The sequence below is a fragment of the Sciurus vulgaris genome, assembly GCF_902686455.1.
Source record: "Sciurus vulgaris genome assembly, chromosome: 16".
In the NCBI taxonomy this organism is placed as follows: Eukaryota; Metazoa; Chordata; class Mammalia; order Rodentia; family Sciuridae; genus Sciurus; species Sciurus vulgaris.
In genome coordinates, this window is record NC_136477.1 from 17,101,183 (window position 1) to 17,117,962 (window position 16,780).

Sequence of the window (16,780 nt, forward strand, 5' to 3'; positions counted from 1 at the left end):
GGATGAGAAGCCGAGGTGCACCTTCAGGCTCAGCAGCATCCAGGCGCTCACTGCCACTGGGTGTTCAGTGTGCCCTGCTTGCTTTCTCCCCCACCCGTGGAAAGGGGTGAGGGACCTTCCACAGCTCCCTAAATCCCAAAGCCAGGGCTGTCATCTCCCTGATGTGTTTGGACAGGTCTGGTGGTCTCCCTTGAAGCCAGTCATGGTCTGGATGGTGTGACTGGCCAGGCCAGGGTCACTCCTCTCCCTTGGGGAAAGAAGCACCGCTCCACCAGGAGCCAAGGTGGATGCTCCCGGGAGGAGGGAAGAGTGGACAAGGGGCTGCCTGTCAACCACCTTCCCCGGATGATACGATCGTGAAAAGTTCATCGGCTGGATTTCCACATAAAGTGAAAAGAGCCTTGTTGAGCAACTGCTTTTCCTCTTTTCAGCACTTGTTTGGCACCTGCAGCGTGAGGACCTGGCGTTGAAACGCTTCTTCCACCCTCGTTACAAGTTCTCTGATTTTGCAGATGGGGAAGTAAGGCCCGGAAGGCCCCAGCCTCCAGCCCTGAGGCTCCCAGCTCTGCTGGTTGGAAACGGGCGATGCAGGGCTTCCAGAAGGGGAGGCTGGAAACCGGCCTCCGAGTGCAGGGCTGTGCGCGCTGGCGGAAGCCGCCTTGGCAGAGGGTTCCGAGCAACCTGATGCCGCGGGGCTGCGTCCCCAGGTCCGTGAGGGAGCTCCTTCTCCACTATCGTGCGTTGGTCTTCGGTTTTGAGACGAGATAACGGCACACCCATCCTCCTCCTCATGCCCAGGGCCTTATCAGCGGTCCCAGGCCCTGCCGATTGCCACTCAGTGCGCGTCGCCGACCCGCACCGAGGCCCGGGAACTCCGATGTGGACGCCGGTGCTGCGCGGGTCAACCCGACTGAGCAGCCTGCGCAGCGCGGGGGAGCGCGGACGCGGGCCGAGGGGCGGGGCGGCGCGTGCGCACAAGGCCGCCGCGGGAAGTTGGAAATCAGCGGGCCGGGCGGCGCGGCTAGGGGCCAGCCAGGACATGGGCGCTGTGGCCGGCTTGGCTCAGCGGCTGCGGGCGGCGGTCCAGGAGGAGGAGCCCGGGTGAGGGTGGGGCCCGGGGCGGATGGACGGGCAGACCCGTGTAGGGCGGGAGCCGGGGTCCACTCTGACCCTCTGTCTCAGGGCAGTGGAGGAGCTGCTGCGCCGCGGGGCCGACCCTAACCTGGTGCTTTCCGATGGCGCGGCCGCCATGCATTTGGCGGCTGGAGCCCGACACCCGAGAGGCCTGCGCTGCCTCGGGGCCCTGCTACGCGGAGGAGGAGACCCAAACGCTCGGTGAGGCGGAGTCTGGGCCCAGGGCGGGGTCTCCCTAGAGGCGAGGCCTGGGGATCCTACAGAGCTCGCACCACTGTCCACCGGAGCCCGGGGCACGAGGGTGGGACTTGGGGATCTTAGGGGCGGGGGCCCTGGGCTTCAGTTCCCTCCGTGCCGCAGAGGCGAAGGCGCCAGTGACCCTTCTTGCGTTGTCGACCCAGATCGGCCGAAGCGTTGACGCCACTGCACGTGGCCGCCGCCTGGGGCTGTCGCCGCGGCCTGGAGCTATTGCTGAGCCAAGGAGCGGATCCTGCGCTGCGCGACCAGGTTGGGGAACTCCTCGGAGAAGACGGGGCGGCCCAGAGGGAGAGGAGGGCCAGGTCCTCGGGCGCCCCCTGCTGACCGCGCCTCCGCAGGACGGGCTCCGGCCACTGGATCTAGCGGTGCAGCAGGGGCACCCCGACTGCGCACGCCTCCTGCGCGAGCTGGGCTCGCGGACCACAGACCCAGCAGAGGCCCAGGAGCCAGAGTCAGGGCGGGAGCCTGGCAGTGAGTAGGGCCACGCGGCCGCTTGGTGCTTACGATGTCTGGCATCCAGTCTCCCGCTGGTTCCGTGTGCCCCCAGCTATTTCTGATGGTCTTGGGCTCCCACTGTCACCTGCTGGTTCTGACTCTCATGCCCACTGTCCGGCCAGCCCCCTCCACTTCCAACTCTCCCTTCGCCTTGAGACACCGGTCCCCTCTTTCTGTCTGATCTGAATCTATTACTGTCTCTGGCTCCCTCTCTGTCCCCAGGCCCAGGCGTCTCTGGACCGACAGGTGTGACACTGGACTCCACGGCACTGCAAGCCCAGCCGAGCAGAGCCGACAGCAGCGGCGTGCGCCTGGAGGCCGGCCCCCACCTCCCCGACTCCCTTGAGTTTGCAGATAAGGATGGGAACTCAGACGCCCCCCTGGGGTGCTGGCACTGCGACTCTGAGTCCTCTTTTGTAACCGCAGTTGAGGTTTCTGGAGATGAGGACTCAGCCCCGGACACTTCTCCCTGGGCCAGGTCATGGCCCCAGACCACTCAGGAGCTGCCTGGTCTCCACCCTATTCAGGGGACACCAAGACCTGGGAGTGGCCCGCAGCTGGTGCATGGAGGCAGCCTGGCGGGCAGGGAGGCAGAACTGAGAGCCTGTCTGCAGGCTCTGACCCTGACCTGTCCAGCCACCGCTGGCTGCCCGCCTACCCGCTCCTCTACGTTCCTCCCGGATGGGAGCCCAGCCCGCAGCCCTCCACAGGAGCAGCCAAGCGGAGCCCCCAGCCTGATGGCGGGTCAGCCCTTCCTTGATGGGGATGTGGCTGCCCTCTGGCTGACGGAAGATGAGCTCAGCTCCGCGGGGGGCAGGGAACCTGTCCCCTCTCGCCAGCTCCTGCAGGTCCCTGCCGAATCCCACCTGACGCCGCTGCAGGTTCATCGAGTGCTTGATGATGAACCCCCAGTCACACCCTCCACCCGGCAGCACCTCCTCCGGCAGCTGGAAGCAGCCGGGGCCACTCCTGGTTAGTCCCTCCTGGACATCCAGAATCCGGGGAGCCTCCAGGAGTCCCCAGAGACCCCAGCTTTCGGTTACACCTCTCATGGGCTCTGAGAATCACCTCTTCATCCCCCCACCCCCGGACTTCTTTTCCCCTCCCAGGCCCAGAGTTTTCAGGGCACAGCCCAGAACTGGCCAAGGCCCTGCGGACAGGCCATATTCCAGATTCCCAGGCCGATGAAGATGCACTTGCCCAGCAGTTTGAGCGACCAGATCCCACGCAAAGGTGGCGGGAGGGGATTGTAAAGTCCAGCTTCACATATCTGCTGCTAGACCCCAGGTACTTGGGGCAGGAAAGACCCAGATATGGAAGCTAGAAAATTTGGGGAGTGATTCGTATTGGCTGTGTGTCCTTAGGAAAGAGACCAACCCTCTCTGGTCATCAGTTTCTTCATAAAAAGATGGTTGAACTCAAATTTAAACTGTTGAGTATCCTTGGGTGGCAGCTGACCTTCCACCCTTGGGGGTCACTGGAGGTGGGATCAGGTTGTTTCCTGGCTTTGGGTACTGTCAGTGGGATGGCTGGTCATCTTTCCTTCTCTGACCACCCCCTCTATCCAGGGAGACTCAGGATCTGCCCGCCCGAGCCTTCTCTCTGACCCCAGCTGAGTGCTTTCAGACTTTCGTTCGTGCCATCTTCTATGTGGGCAAGGGGACACGTGCCCGACCAGATGTCCACCTTTGGGAGGCCCTTGGCTACCGTGGACAGCCAAGAAGACAGGTAGGAGGCAGCCTCTGGTGTCCTTGACATGATTGGGTGCCAGCGGGGCTGGGGTGGGCCTCGCTCTGCCTCCGTGACGGCACCTCTACTTCCTGCTCCTCGTCCTTCCCTGTGTCTGCTCCCCTGCTCAAGAGCAGTGAGCACATTCCTCACTGCTCTGAAGCCCTGCCGTTGACATCGGGCCCTCCAGGCCTCAGTCTGTGTCCCAAGCATTTGCCAAGAGGCTTCCTGAAACTAAAACCTAAAAGAGAAAGACAGAAAGCAGGCATGAAGGCAAGGATGAGGGTTAGCAGGGCAGCCAGGCCAGGGACAGGCAGGAGGAGGAGGGCTGGGGGCAACCTCGAACGCTCCCTGCCCCCCGCAGGCCTGCCCCAAGGTGCGCCAGATCTTGGACATCTGGGACAGTGGCCGCGGTGTGGTCTCCCTGCATTGCTTCCAGCACGTGGTGGCTGTGGAGGCCTACACACGGGAGGCGTGTCTCGTGGATGCTCTAGGTGGGTGCCTGAGGGGTGGGGCTGGGGAAGGGCATTTGATTGACGCATTTCCTCACCCCTTCCCTTTCAGGGCTGTTCATTCATTTTTTCGGTGAATGAGCAATTATTGAGCACCAGCTCTGTATCTGCATATGCATGTATTTTGTTCCCTTTGTTTATCCTGTCTTGAGGGTACCCCATTGTGGGTTTGCTGTCACATACTTCTGCTGGTCTAGAGGTTCCCTGAGGCCGTGACCCCTGTGACCCCATTTCTTATCTCTCTAGGAATCCAGACACTGACCAACCAGAAACAAGGGCACTATTATGGAGTGGTGGCAGACTGGCCACCTGCTCGGCGCCGGCGCTTGGGGGTGCATCTGCTACACCGTGCCCTCCTTGTCTTTTTGGCTGAGGGCCAGCGAGAGCTGCGGCCTCAGGATATCCAGGCCCGTGGCTGAGGCTGGGGACTGGCTGTCCAGTTTGGGTGGACATCCGGGTATTTGAGTATACCAGCTGCCCAGTGCTGAGCGCATCCGCCACCTCTGGCTTCAGATGGCAGGATGTGTAAGAGTGCGCGCGCGCGCGTGCGTGTGTGTGTGTGTGTGTGTGTGTGTGTGTGTGTGTGGCCTCAGGGTTGGTTCCTCCATCGGGCTGAGGGAGAACTCTGGGAGGAGGCCCTGCTGGAGAGGTAGTGTGCGCCCTGTCACAGAAGGAAGGCGATGAGGGCACGCGGTGCTCTGAACGCTCTGCTGCTTTGGCAGTTTGGTCCTTTCCGTGAACAGGGTCCACCTTTATCTCCCAGACAGGGAACCCATATAATGGGACAGCTAATGACTTTCTCAGCGACATTTGGGCATCTGTGCGGCTCCAGAGCCGGGTTTGCTACTTCCAGGCTATGGGACTCTGGCCAGTAGTTTTTCTGTCTGAGCCTCATTTCCTCAATCACAGTGAGGACAGTTGAGGTGCCACCTCCAGATCACTGTAGGGACTCCACGGGGTCATGCAAATAGTGTGTGACTCAGCCTGGCACTGAGTGCAGGTGGAACATCTCCAACAGGGAAGTCAGTGGGGCTCTGGTGGTGATGTGTGGTCAGGGCCCAGGAGGCCTTCCGGGTATAGCGTGAGATCATCCTCAGGATTGCTGTGCAACCCTAGTCTCCTCGCCTTGCCTCTCTGAACCTATTTCTTCCACTATACAATGGGATTAATAACCCTGATTTCCCAGGGATGGAATGGGATTTCAGATCATTTACATGTGCAGGGAGCGTCAGTAAATGTCAAACTGCCATCCTGGTGACTTGCTGCTGTGTTGTTAGTGATATGGTTTTGAGGGTGTATGTAGGGGTTGTTTTAAGTTTCTAAAAGTTGCTTCATCAGAGGGTCAGTGGGTTTAGGGATTTGGGGAGATCTGCTGCCTCATCGTCTACTCCACCTGCCCGTCATCACAGCTCGGCCGACAGGGTCCCATGGGGCGGGCTGTACCTGGACGGAGGTTTGGCCTGCTTGGGATCCCTCCACCAGGCTGCTCTTGTAATTAAGGGCCCAGCCTGTGGACCGGGCCTGGGCCCTACCACTTTATCCGAGCTGTAGGAATCGCTTTCAGAGTTTCCCTTTCTTTCTGTGCAAAACAGGATCCCCAGCCAGTGGTGGTATTGCACGCCTGTAATCCCAGGAGGCTGAGGCAGGAGGATCGTGAGCCTTAGCAGCTTAGCGAGGCCCTGTCTCAAAAAATAGAAAGGGCTGGGGATGTGGCTCCGTGGTTGCACATCCCTGGCACCAAAAACAAAACAAAAACCACGGACAGGACTCCCAGAGCCCAGAGCCGATAAAGCACAGCAACCCCAACAGCAGGTGTCAGCCTGCAAAGCACAAGCAGGTCGTTGGAAAAGAATCCAAAGACCCCAAAGAGTTGAGATTTCTCTAACAGGCTTTCTAAACCTCGGCCCTAATGACATTTGGGGCTGGATGACCGGGTCACGGGGCTGCCTGTGCATCACTGCCTGCTGAGCAGCAGCCCTCGCCTGGGCCACTAGATGCCAGCAGCACCCCCAGTGTGGCAAAGGTCTCAGAATCGCCCCAGGTGAGAAGCCCGTGTTTAGACTGCAGCTGACTCAGACCCCAGGGAAAGGGAAGATTCAAATCAGCAGAGGGTGCCCTCCTCCCATTGGCCCCGTGCAGCACAGACAGACCTGGGTGTGCACTCGAATACACTTAGAATGGGCTCGGAACAGGTCCCGGGCTGGGAAGGATGGCACCCAGTACAGGGTACGAGTGGGACAGCGGGTGGTGGTTGCGCTGTCCTCATGCAGTGTCCATGACCCTCACCTGGGTCTCAGGTGCACCTCCTCTTCCACGGTCAGGGCAGGGAGCTCACCCCTTGACAACCTGCCTGGCACTCCAGCAATGCTGGCCAGGCGGCCTCTAGGAGGCAGGGTGTGCGTGTCCAGGGAGCCAGCGGGGACCCCCCCCCCCCCGGTGTTCTCAAGGTCAGCTCTGAAGGGGCGGCGCCTCAGGCCGGCCTGCAGATGGGAAAACTGACTAGGGTGGCGGGGCAAAGAAAACCCTGCCCTAAGTGTCACCCAACACAGGTCCGGAGACTCCGATTGTCACTTCTTTTTATTGAGTTACAAGTTGAGATGTGCAGGTTTGGTGGCGCCAGCCCCTCCCCCAGTCCCTCCCCCCTTGGGCAACAACAGCTCCCAGCGCCAAGGAATGAGGAGTGGGGTGGGGTCTCGGGCAATGGGACCAGACCCACGAGGGTCCCTGCGGGGCTTGTGGGTCCCAGGATCAAGCACGGCTGACACTGATGACAGAGCGGGGTGGGGGACCTGCCTCGGTTGTGGCTTTGGGGAGGGGGACGGGGGCTTCTGTACAAGGTCATCCTCCGCGGGGGTCCTGGCCGCGGCCCGAAACACCTATGGACTCCGCAGCAGCGAGCGAAGTGTCTACCGGGCTCTCTCCGATGCCACGCCCCGCCCAGCCGGCCTGGGGGCGTCTCCCTGGCCTGACCCCGCCCACTGGAGCGAACGGCCCGCCCAGGTGGTCTGCGCTGCGGACCGGCGCAGGCTCTGGCCTCATCTTCCTGTGGCTCTGCTCGCCAAGCGATGCCCCGCTGGCCCGGCGGCTACTTCTTCTCCTCTGGAGGCGCGGGCTGGGGCTCCGGCAGAGCCTTGGGCGAGGGTTCCGGCTCCCAGAGCAGGAACTCGTGGAGCAGCGTGTTGACCGTCTCTGGGCACTCCAGCATCACCATGTGGCTGCCTTCATCGATAAGTTTCAGGAAGGCCAGGAGCAGGATCTGCAGGGATGGGGGGCTCAGGATGGGAGCGGTGAGGGGCCAGCTGCCCTGGGACTCCCCACCATCCATGCAAGACCCACATGATGAAGTCCCTCCTGCAGTCTACCCTTCAACCCTTTAGTTCCACTCCGGAGGGAACTGGAGGATGGCTGTCACACTGTGGGGGCCCGACCAGGTATTCATTCATTCAGCACTTACTAAGTGCCTGTGGTATTACCAGGAGAGGATTTCTCAATCTCAGCACGTCTGACATTTGGGGCTGGATCATTCTTTGCTGTGGGGGTGTCTTGTGCATTGTAAGATGAGAAGCAGTGTCCCTGCTCCACCCACCAGATGCCAGGAGAACACCCTCCCCTCTCCTGTCTGGAAATGGTCTCCAGACATTTCCAAGTGTGACCTGGAGTGCAGAATCGTCCTTGGTTAAGAACGGCCCAGTCCAGAGCTATCCGAAGTACTAAGGATTCCAGTATCTTTTCTCTGGACCCTCTACAGACCCTCTGGCCTCCCTTTGCTCAGAATTATGTAACGGGTCATTGATCTCTGCTACAAATCCTCAGCTGCAAAGTCTTGCGTGCAGGGGAACGGGCACAATTGTTACACTTGTCCAGGTGAGCCATTTTCTAGATTCTACCTGACTCTAGATCTGTCGCTCCCATTTCTCTGGGGTCAGAACGCGTGTCAGAGCCCCAGTAGAGAGCTCGCCCGCCCACACACAGACAGTGCCCACCTATAAATCACACCTATCCATAGGCCCCGCCCTGCCAAACCACGCCCACCCAGAGGCCCCGCCCCCAGACCGACACAGCCAGTTTTGGGGTGGCAGCCCTGGTGCTCTGCTCATAGCTACCTCCGCCATGCGCTGGTCTTCCTCCACTGGTACGAACTTGTCGTGCATGCCGTGGACAAGCAGGACGGGCACCGTGAGTTCGGCATGGTAGACTTCGTCACCCTCGGGCCAGTATTGGCCGCTCATCATGGCCCGCAGCACAAAGGATGACACGTTGAACGCGTTGCCCTCCTTCAGCAGTTGCTTCTCTTTGGCCCCCTGGCGGGCAAAGCCGGCCCTGGTGGTGGGGAGACATCGTCTGAACCCCTGGCCAGCCAGGCCTCCGCAGGGTGTCCCCCAGTGCAGACCCTGCTGTTTAGCTCCCCTCCCCCCAACTCTCCAGGACAGGGACACTCACTTGAGGAAGCTCCAGGCCAGGCAGGGCGACAAGCAGTGCAGGACACACGTGGGCATGTTGAAGATGGAGCAGATGCTGGGCTCCAGGGCGGTGGGGCCCCCGCCATTGATCATGATCACCTTGTGCACCAGATCAGGGTACTCGTGGGCCAGGAAAGTGCAGAAGGAGACGCTGCGCGGGGTTGAGGCGAGGGGTCAGCAGAGTCCGGTCTCCAGGGGTCGCCTCCCCTCACCGGGGCAGGCCCTGGGAGTCCAGGATTCTTGCCCCTGGAGGCACAGGCACCTGATGGGCTCAAGGATGCCCCAAGACAGTAAGATTGAGTGTTGAGGACCTTTCATTGTATTTTATATACATATTTTTTCCTCTTTTTCTTTTTTCTTTTCTTTTTTCAGTGCTGGAGACGGAAGCCAAGGCCTTGCACCTGCTAGGCAAGCGCCCCACTGCTGAACGATGCCTTCAGCCCAAAGCATTACTGCCTCTTTGTGGTACCCAGGATTGAACCAGGGGCGCTAACCACGGAGACACATCCCCGACCCTTTATGATACTTTATTTAGAAACAGGGTCTCAGTAAGTTGCTCAGTGCTTCACTAAGTTGCTGAGGCTGGCATTGAACTCTCCATCCTCCTGCCTCAGCCTCCTGAGCGCCACCTGGGATTACAGGTATGCGCCACCACGCCCAGCACCCAGTCCAAATTCTTAAAGTCACTATGACTCCCAAAGGGGTAAGAATGGTTACCACGTGTTAGGAATCCAACAAAACAAACACTGGTGGCTGCCCAGAGCCGAGGGCCACTGTCCCAGGTAACCCTTCCCTTTGAGAACTTCTCCCACCGTCTCTGTGCATCACACATTCACCTACCTAAGGCCAGGGAGAAGGGACTAGAGTCCCCAAACCCATCTCCTCACTCCCTTTACAGCAGGGGACAGCAAGATATGGCGTGAGGACTGGTCTCTCATTTTTGTAAATCAAATTTACAATTTCAAAGATTTGTTAAAAAATTGTTTTCATGATGCTGAAGTTTGAACCCAGGGTCTCTCACATGCCAGGCAAGTGCTCTGGCATTGAGTCACAGCCCTAGCCAGATTTGTAAGATTTTGTTCTTTTATTTCTTCTTTTTGGTAGTGGGATTGAACGCAGGGTCATTTTACCACTGAGCTCCATCCCGAGGCCTTTTTATTTATTTTGAGGCAAGGTCTTGTGAAGTTGCTGAGGCTGGCCTTGAACTCAGGATCCTCCTGCCTGAGTCTCCCAAGTCACTGGGATTACAGGTGTGTGCCACTATACCCAGGAGATTTGTAAAGTATTTTGTAAATCAAATTTTCCTGGAATATGGTCATGCCTGGCTGCTCTTGCACTGCAACAGCAGAGTTGTTAAGTTCTGACAGAGACAAATAAAAACCAAAAATGTTTACCACTAGGCCTTTAAGGAAAAGTTTGCTGCACTGAGCGTGGTGGCACATACCCGTGAGGAGGCTGAGGAAGGAGGATCGCAAATTCAAGACCAGCCTAGGCAACTAAAAAGAACTGAAATAGAAATAACTAACTGAAAAATAAATACATAAATAAACTCTGCAGTGTCAGGCTACATCCCTTGAATGTATGAGACCCTAGAATCTATTCCCAGAACTTTAAAATAATGACAAAGACAAAAACAAAGGAAAGGAAGGAAGGAGAGAGAGAGAGAGAGAGAGAGAGAGAGGGAGAGAGAGGGAGAGAGAGAAATACAGAAAAAGCTTGCTGATTCCTCCTGAAGGAAAAAATAAAAATAAAAAAAAGAGAAACAGGCAGGAGGAAGGTGGACATTGTGTTTATGATTCACTGTGTGCCCTTGGGCAGGTTGCTTAACCTCTCTGAACTTCTGTCTCCACTTCTATGAAATGGTAACTGTGCTGATCTCATAGCATTGCTATGCATTCACAGGACTACCATAGATGGGTGCTCATTTAGAGGAAGCATTTTATCATAAGCATCAACTTTTTGAGACGTTATCATACAAACACGTAAGAGTTATGTACCTCCCTAATTGGACACCATTCTTTTGGTTATTTATTTTCTTGTCTAATTGCATGGGCTATAATCTCTACAAGAGTGGTTCCCAACCTGGCTGCCTGACTCATCTGACCTTTCCTCCTGGGTAAAGGGAGAATGTGCACTTGGCAGTGGTCACCCCAGGACTCAAGAGTCTTTCATGAAGTGGGCTTTCAGTAAGTGCCAGATGGTACTGTCGCCCCTTCAGGGGAGTGTGATTTATAGCAAGCTGTGCCTTTGTAAACTGGATTTAGGGGAATCCAATTAGCCCTTCTGACTGCATGGGCTCTCCATTGAAATTAGCCTAAGGCAGCATTCTTGGCTAGGAGCGATTCTGCCCACTTAGGGGACATGTGGCTAATCTGAAGACATGTTAGATGGTCATGCTCAACAACACTAAATGATGGTGCTAGCGGCATTAGTGGGCAGAGGCCAGGGATGCTGCCAAACATCTTATAGTCCCTACTGGAAAAGGATTACCTGGCCCCAATGTCAACAGTGCTGGGATGCAGGAATGCTACGTTAAAACAATGTGAGTTAGATATTAGGAATAAGCCACGCAGATCACGAGTTCAAAGCCAGCCTCAGCAACTTAGTGAGGTCCTGTCTCTAAATAAAATATAAAAAGGGCTGGGGATGTGGCTCAGTGGCTGAGTGCCCCTGAGTTCAATCTCCAGTACCCACCCCCCCGCAAAAACAAACAAACAAACAAAAAACTTGAGTAGAAGGAATAAGTTCTACTGCTCAGCCGCACAGTGGGGCAACCTCAGTTCACAGTAATCTATGGTTATATATATATTTCTTTCCCTCCATCCTCTTTCCTTCCCTCCAGAGATGACGTGTTGCTATTCTGCCCAGGCTGGCCTCTAACTCCTGGGCTCAAGTGAACCTCCTGCCTCAGCCTCCTCAATAGCTGGGACTACAGGTGTGCACCACCATGCCTGGCTTGTTTTATGAATAAATAAAAGAGAGGATCTTGAGGATTCCAGTTACCAAGTAATAATAAGGAGATGGAAACATTCATGGTCCTATTTGATCAGTATACCCTGTATGCATCTATTGAATTATCCCACTGTGCCCCATAAATATGGACACTATTTCATGTTAATCCAAAAATAATTTTTTTTTTAATTTTTAAGGGGATGGAAATGTTAATTACCCTGATTTGGTGAATGCATGCTGAATACATGTATTGAATTATCACAGGGTACTCCATAAATCTGTACAACTAAAATAACAATAAAAATAAATGAATAAAGCAATGTGAACAATAGCAATGGTGGTGGGAATCCCTGTTTGCTTGCAGATTTTATTTCTATTTTTATTTCTGGACAGATTCTCCACTGTTTTTCCCAGGCTGGCCTTGAACACCAGATCCTCCTGCCTCGGCCTCCCACAGTGCTGGGATTAATGTCCAGCTGCTTTTTTTTTTTTTTCTTCAGTGCTTGGGATGGAATCCAGGGCTTCAGGCATGCTAGGCAAGCACTACCGCTGAGCCACGACCCCAGCCCAGTGAAAACTCTAAAGGAGGGAAATCAGCATTTTGTATCTGGCCCCAACCCATAGCCCAGTCCACGCCGGGGGTCACTTACCCATAGGAATGTCCAATCAGCACGTTTCGCTTCTTGGCATAGCGCTTGAAGATAGCTCTCATGTCCTCCGCCAGCGCATAGAAGGTGTAGGCTGCGGCCACCTGAGGTGCAGAGCTGGCCCCATGGCCAGCCAGGTCAGGTGCCACCACCTCATAGCCTAGGCGCACAAAGAAGTCCAGCTGCTCCTTCCAGATGGCCAGGGAGCCGCCGACACCGTGGATGAAAAACAGTACTACGTCCGCCTGGGCGCCCTTGCAGCTGGTGATGCGCTTCTCACAGTCAATGTGGATGGTCCTCTTCGGGCGCCTGGCTCGCCGCCGCCGCCCACCGCTGCCGCTGCCCGCACTGCCCGGGTTCGAGCGGCCATCGCTGCCCGCCGGATCGGCCAGCTCCACCTCCAGGGCGGCCGGTGGCTCCCCGGAGCCATTCTGCCCGTGCAGGAGGTCAGCTCTCGGCGCCCGGCCCAGGTTCTCCACCAGCAACCGCCCGCTGCGGTACACAGTGATCCGGCGCTGGCAGCGGACCAAGCCGGACCTGTCCCCCTGGGCAGCATCCAGAGGTGGTGGTGGAGGTGGAGTGGGAGCCAGGGCGGGTCCAGCGTGCTTCACCCGCAGCACACGGCCAGGTTTGACCTCCACAAACGTGTAGCCATCGCTGGACTCGACGCTCTCCAGGGGCCCCACAGAGTTAGGGGGCGTGCCCAGCAGGCAGCAGAAGAAACCGTCGGTCACCCCGGTCAGCATGATGTGTCCTGTGAGCGGGAGCCAGCTCAGGTGCCATCTAAGTGGGAGCCCTCCCACGCCCTGCAATGGGTCAGGTAAGCCAGACTGGGAGTCCCCTTCTGGGCTCCAGTGTGGGGGCAGGGTCACGACCGACCGGCCTGCCAAGGCACCTGCGTGGTGGTTGGCTAACTTCCAGGGCCTGGCTGGTGGTTCATCCCATGGGGAGTCCGTAGGGAAGGCGGTGAAGTCTGGTGTGGGGACTTCCCAGAGAAGGGGACACTGTGGTGAATGTGGCCCAGCTCTCAGGACACCCCTACCACCACCAGCTCCAGTTTACACCAGCTGGGGCTCCTAAAGCCATTCGCTCATTCATGCACATGTACTTTTTAATTGCTCACATATCCTGAGGGCCTTCTGGGGTCCTTCAGAGGGCACAAATCCCCAGTGAGTCCACGTTTCAGGTCGCTGGTTCTGCGCCGACCCCCAAAACATGAGGCCCTGGGAAGGGGGTTTGGGGACTGAGCCCCGGAAGGCCTTAGCTCTCCAAGACAGAGCTGAGCTGGGCCTGTCCTCTCAAAGAGGAGCAAGTCGAGGGCCATACACACCCGGAGGTAACGGCTCTGTCCCTGCTGCTTAGTACCCTGGGTGGGGGGCACCTCACAAGTCCCCAGGGGTGGTGATGAGGACGGGACCTGGTTGGGGTCCTCCAGACCTCCATCCAGCTCCCTAGGCCACCTCCCCCCACCCCGTGTCCATAGCAACCACAGGCTGTTACATAACTCAAGGGGATACCCGCGCAGCGCACCCCCATTGTCTAAGGCCTGGAGATGGGACCAACCCATTCCCTCTCCCCAGCCCGGGGGCCGCTGGGGTAACGCACGCCAAAGACCCCGCCCGCGGTGGCCCAGGATCTACTGGGAGGGGAGCAGGCCGCGCTCTCCGCCCCAGTGGGGCCCTAACCCCGATTAAGGAGGGCGGCTCAAACGCGCCGCACCAGCCCCCCTTCCCAGGGCCGGGCCCCGGTCTCCTGGGTGCCCGTCATCCCTGTGGCGGGGTGGAGGCCACTGGGGCTCCGTGGCTTCCTCGGGGCTCGAACGCGGGTTTTGCGGACACCCCCTTAGGAAGTGGAGGCCCCCGAAGCCTCGATGACCCCCTCCAGGCGCCCGCTCCCAGCTCACCTCATGGAGGGCTCCGGGGCGGGGCGGAGGGGTCCCAGGCGGAGAAGCCAGCGTCCGCCTGCGGGTGTCGTTTACATGGTGGCGCGGGGTCGGCCCCGGCGCGTCTACGCCGGCGAGCGCGGGCCTGGGCGGTCAGCGCAGGGGCATCCCGCGACCGCCCGACAAGCCGGCCATTTAAGCCCCTCCCCCTAGAGGGCGGGGCCTAGAGCAGACGGGCGGGAACTTCGCCCTATCGTAACTGCGAACTGACCTGGCCTAGATAGCTGTCCAATCAGAGACTGAAATTGCAGGATGGGGCGGGCCCTGGGGCAACAGTCCCGCCCCCTTGGGGGCTCTCGGAGGTCGTGCTAGGGATAGGGCCTGGCCGAGGACAGAGAAGGGGCTGTAACCTGAAGCCTGCGAGGCTCCTGGAACTAGGCAGCTGGAGTTCTTTCGCACAGAAGGGGTTTCTCCAACCAGCTCCTGCCTCTGAATTGCCCTGTCCCCCATGTCCCTCTCTGTGTTGACCTTTCTGTTCTAGAAACAGCCAGCCAGATCTTTGCAATTTCGTGTGGGGAAACTGAGGCTTACAAAGGACACAAGTCAGGCGGGAAGTAAGGTTGGGATTTGAACCCCAGTCTGTGTGATTCCAAAATCCTGGTAACTGTTATTTAAACAGAAGATTTGGAGTCTTGGGTAATTAAGGATGTGGAACTTCACAATCAGCCAATTTAACCAATGACCACCAATGGAACTGAGGAGGAACCGATGGCTAGAGATAGACACCCCAGTTCCATGGTCATAACTGAGGCAAGATAGGACCCCAGGAGAACCCAGATTCGGAGAGTCCGGATTTAGAGAGCCCAAGGCTCACGTTCAACCTCTGCCCTTTGCTGATGTGTGACCTTAGACAAGTCATTTTCCTGAGCTTTCATTTACTTCTGTATGATATTCTTCTCATGAGTTTGCTATGCAGGCAAATGATTCATCACAAGCTTTGCATATGTAGTAATTGCTCGATACATTCTTGGCATTATTATTATAGTGGTAATTTGTTCAATGGGCTTCAGAGGACAAGGGGTTAACAACTTCCTGCTGCTTGCCAGTCCTCATCCCCTGGAATTTGCTGTCAGAGCTGGATTAGATCCAGCCACCCACTCTTGCCCACTCAGGGCTCTCCTGGGAGACTACAGTTTATTCATTCAGCAAATGGTTCCCATAGCCCCCCACCCCCACCCCACACCTACCCCAAGCTGGAGATTCTGTCTCAGTCCTGCTCCTTTTTAAAAAAAGTATATATATATATATATATATATATATATATATATATATATATATATAAAGTATATGTATATATATATATATTTTTACTTGTAGGTGAACACGATACCTATATTTTATTTACTTATTTATTTGGGGATTGAACCCAGGGCCCTGTGCTTTCAAGGCAAGCACTCTACCAACTGAGCTATATCCCCAGCCCTATCTTATTTATTTATTTTTATGTGGTGCTGAGGATGGAACCCAGTGCCTCATACGTGCTAAGTAAACACTCCACCACTGAGCCACAACTCCAGCCCCCCAAGCCTGGCTCTTGAGAGGCCCCTGAGCATGGGGAGACCCCATTGGATCAGAGTTAGGCCACAGGGAGGGGACAGGGTTAGAAGAAATTTTTTTTCAATGAAACATTTACGTTTTATTCCCCCCACACCCCCCCCGTCTTTTTTTTTTTTTTTTTTTTTGGTACTGCGAATTGAACTCAGGGACACTCAACCACTGAGCCACATCCCCAGCCCTATTTTGTATTTTATTTAGAGACAGGATCTCACTGAGTTGCTTAGAGCCTCGCTTTTGCTGAGACTGGTTTTGAATTCCGATCCTCCTGCCTCAGCCTCCTGAGCCGCTGGGATCACAAGTGTATGCCACCATGCCTGGCCTCCACATTTTTTATTGGTGCATCATAGTTGTACATAATTATGGAATTTGTTGTTACATATTCATACATCACACAATATTATGATATAATTTGGCCAATATCACTCTCCAGCACTTCCCCCCTCCATTGCTGTCTCTCACCTATTTGCTCCTTTCCTCTACTGATCTAGTAGGGGAATTTTAAAGGGTGGACCAAGTAGAGAGGAAGGTGTGGCTGAAATTTAGGCTGTGTGTAGAGGGCTTTGCATGGTGAAGCGCTTGGATATTTTTCCTGGGGCAGTGGAGAGCGAAGGAGGGTGTGTGAGCATGGGAAATGTTCAGATCTGAGTATCAGAAAAATTCCTCTAAGGTAAGCCAAGGGCAAGCTTGCAGCCCATGCGTTTTACAGATTGAAAAGCTGAAGCTGGGAGAGGAGCAGGGACTACCTCAAGGACACCCAGCCAGCTCGAATTCAGGCTCCTGGGCTCCCCGCCAAGGGGCGGAAACTTGGCTGTGGTCGGAGAAAAGCTGTCAGCCAGCTGTGTGCCATCTGCCTGGCCCTTGGCTGGGGATGAAAAGACCAACCAGCAGCTTCCTGTGGCTGCCACCAGCTGCGCCTCAGTCGCTCTGGGGCACCCTCTGCCGGTAGACAGACGGAACTACAATTCCCAGCGGACCTCGGGACATAATGTCTCTCACACGCACCAGTTGAGGAGTCGCCATTCTGCCACCTGCCGGTCGACTGGAAGAACTACACTCCCTGGAGGCACAGACGCACACGCCTATGGTGCGCAGCCG

At 56.5% G+C, this 16,780-nt stretch overlaps 2 protein-coding genes across 6 annotated transcripts; one reads left to right on the forward strand and one right to left on the reverse strand.

The window, feature by feature from the left end:
* Positions 1–20: 20 nt before the first annotated feature.
* ANKLE1 (ankyrin repeat and LEM domain containing 1) lies at positions 21–6,141 on the forward strand. Of its 2 annotated transcripts, none has more exons than XM_079115991.1 (9): positions 21–707; positions 1,183–1,335; positions 1,536–1,641; positions 1,731–1,863; positions 2,116–2,859; positions 2,997–3,174; positions 3,456–3,615; positions 3,980–4,109; positions 4,374–6,141. In XM_079115991.1, the coding sequence occupies exons 1-9, from the start codon at positions 586–588 to the stop codon at positions 4,544–4,546; spliced, it is 1,899 nt and encodes a 632-aa protein (XP_078972117.1). In that variant the 5' UTR covers positions 21–585; the 3' UTR covers positions 4,547–6,141. The 2 variants fall into 2 exon arrangements, with proteins under 2 accessions (XP_078972117.1, XP_078972116.1); XM_079115990.1 differs by having other exon boundaries at positions 579–1,101.
* A 545-nt stretch (positions 6,142–6,686) lies between these two features.
* Positions 6,687–14,278, reverse strand: ABHD8 (abhydrolase domain containing 8). 4 transcript variants are annotated; one of them, XM_079116080.1, is made up of 6 exons: positions 14,090–14,278; positions 13,310–13,409; positions 12,190–12,940; positions 8,568–8,738; positions 8,231–8,447; positions 6,687–7,383 (listed from the first exon to the last, which is right to left on the reverse strand). In XM_079116080.1, the coding sequence occupies exons 3-6, from the start codon at positions 12,930–12,932 to the stop codon at positions 7,213–7,215; spliced, it is 1,302 nt and encodes a 433-aa protein (XP_078972206.1). In that variant the 5' UTR covers positions 12,933–12,940; positions 13,310–13,409; positions 14,090–14,278; the 3' UTR covers positions 6,687–7,212. The 4 variants fall into 4 exon arrangements, with proteins under 4 accessions (XP_078972206.1, XP_078972205.1, XP_078972203.1 ...); XM_079116079.1 differs by having other exon boundaries at positions 13,310–13,429; XM_079116077.1 differs by lacking the exon at positions 13,310–13,409.
* Between the last annotated feature and the right edge of the window lie 2,502 nt (positions 14,279–16,780).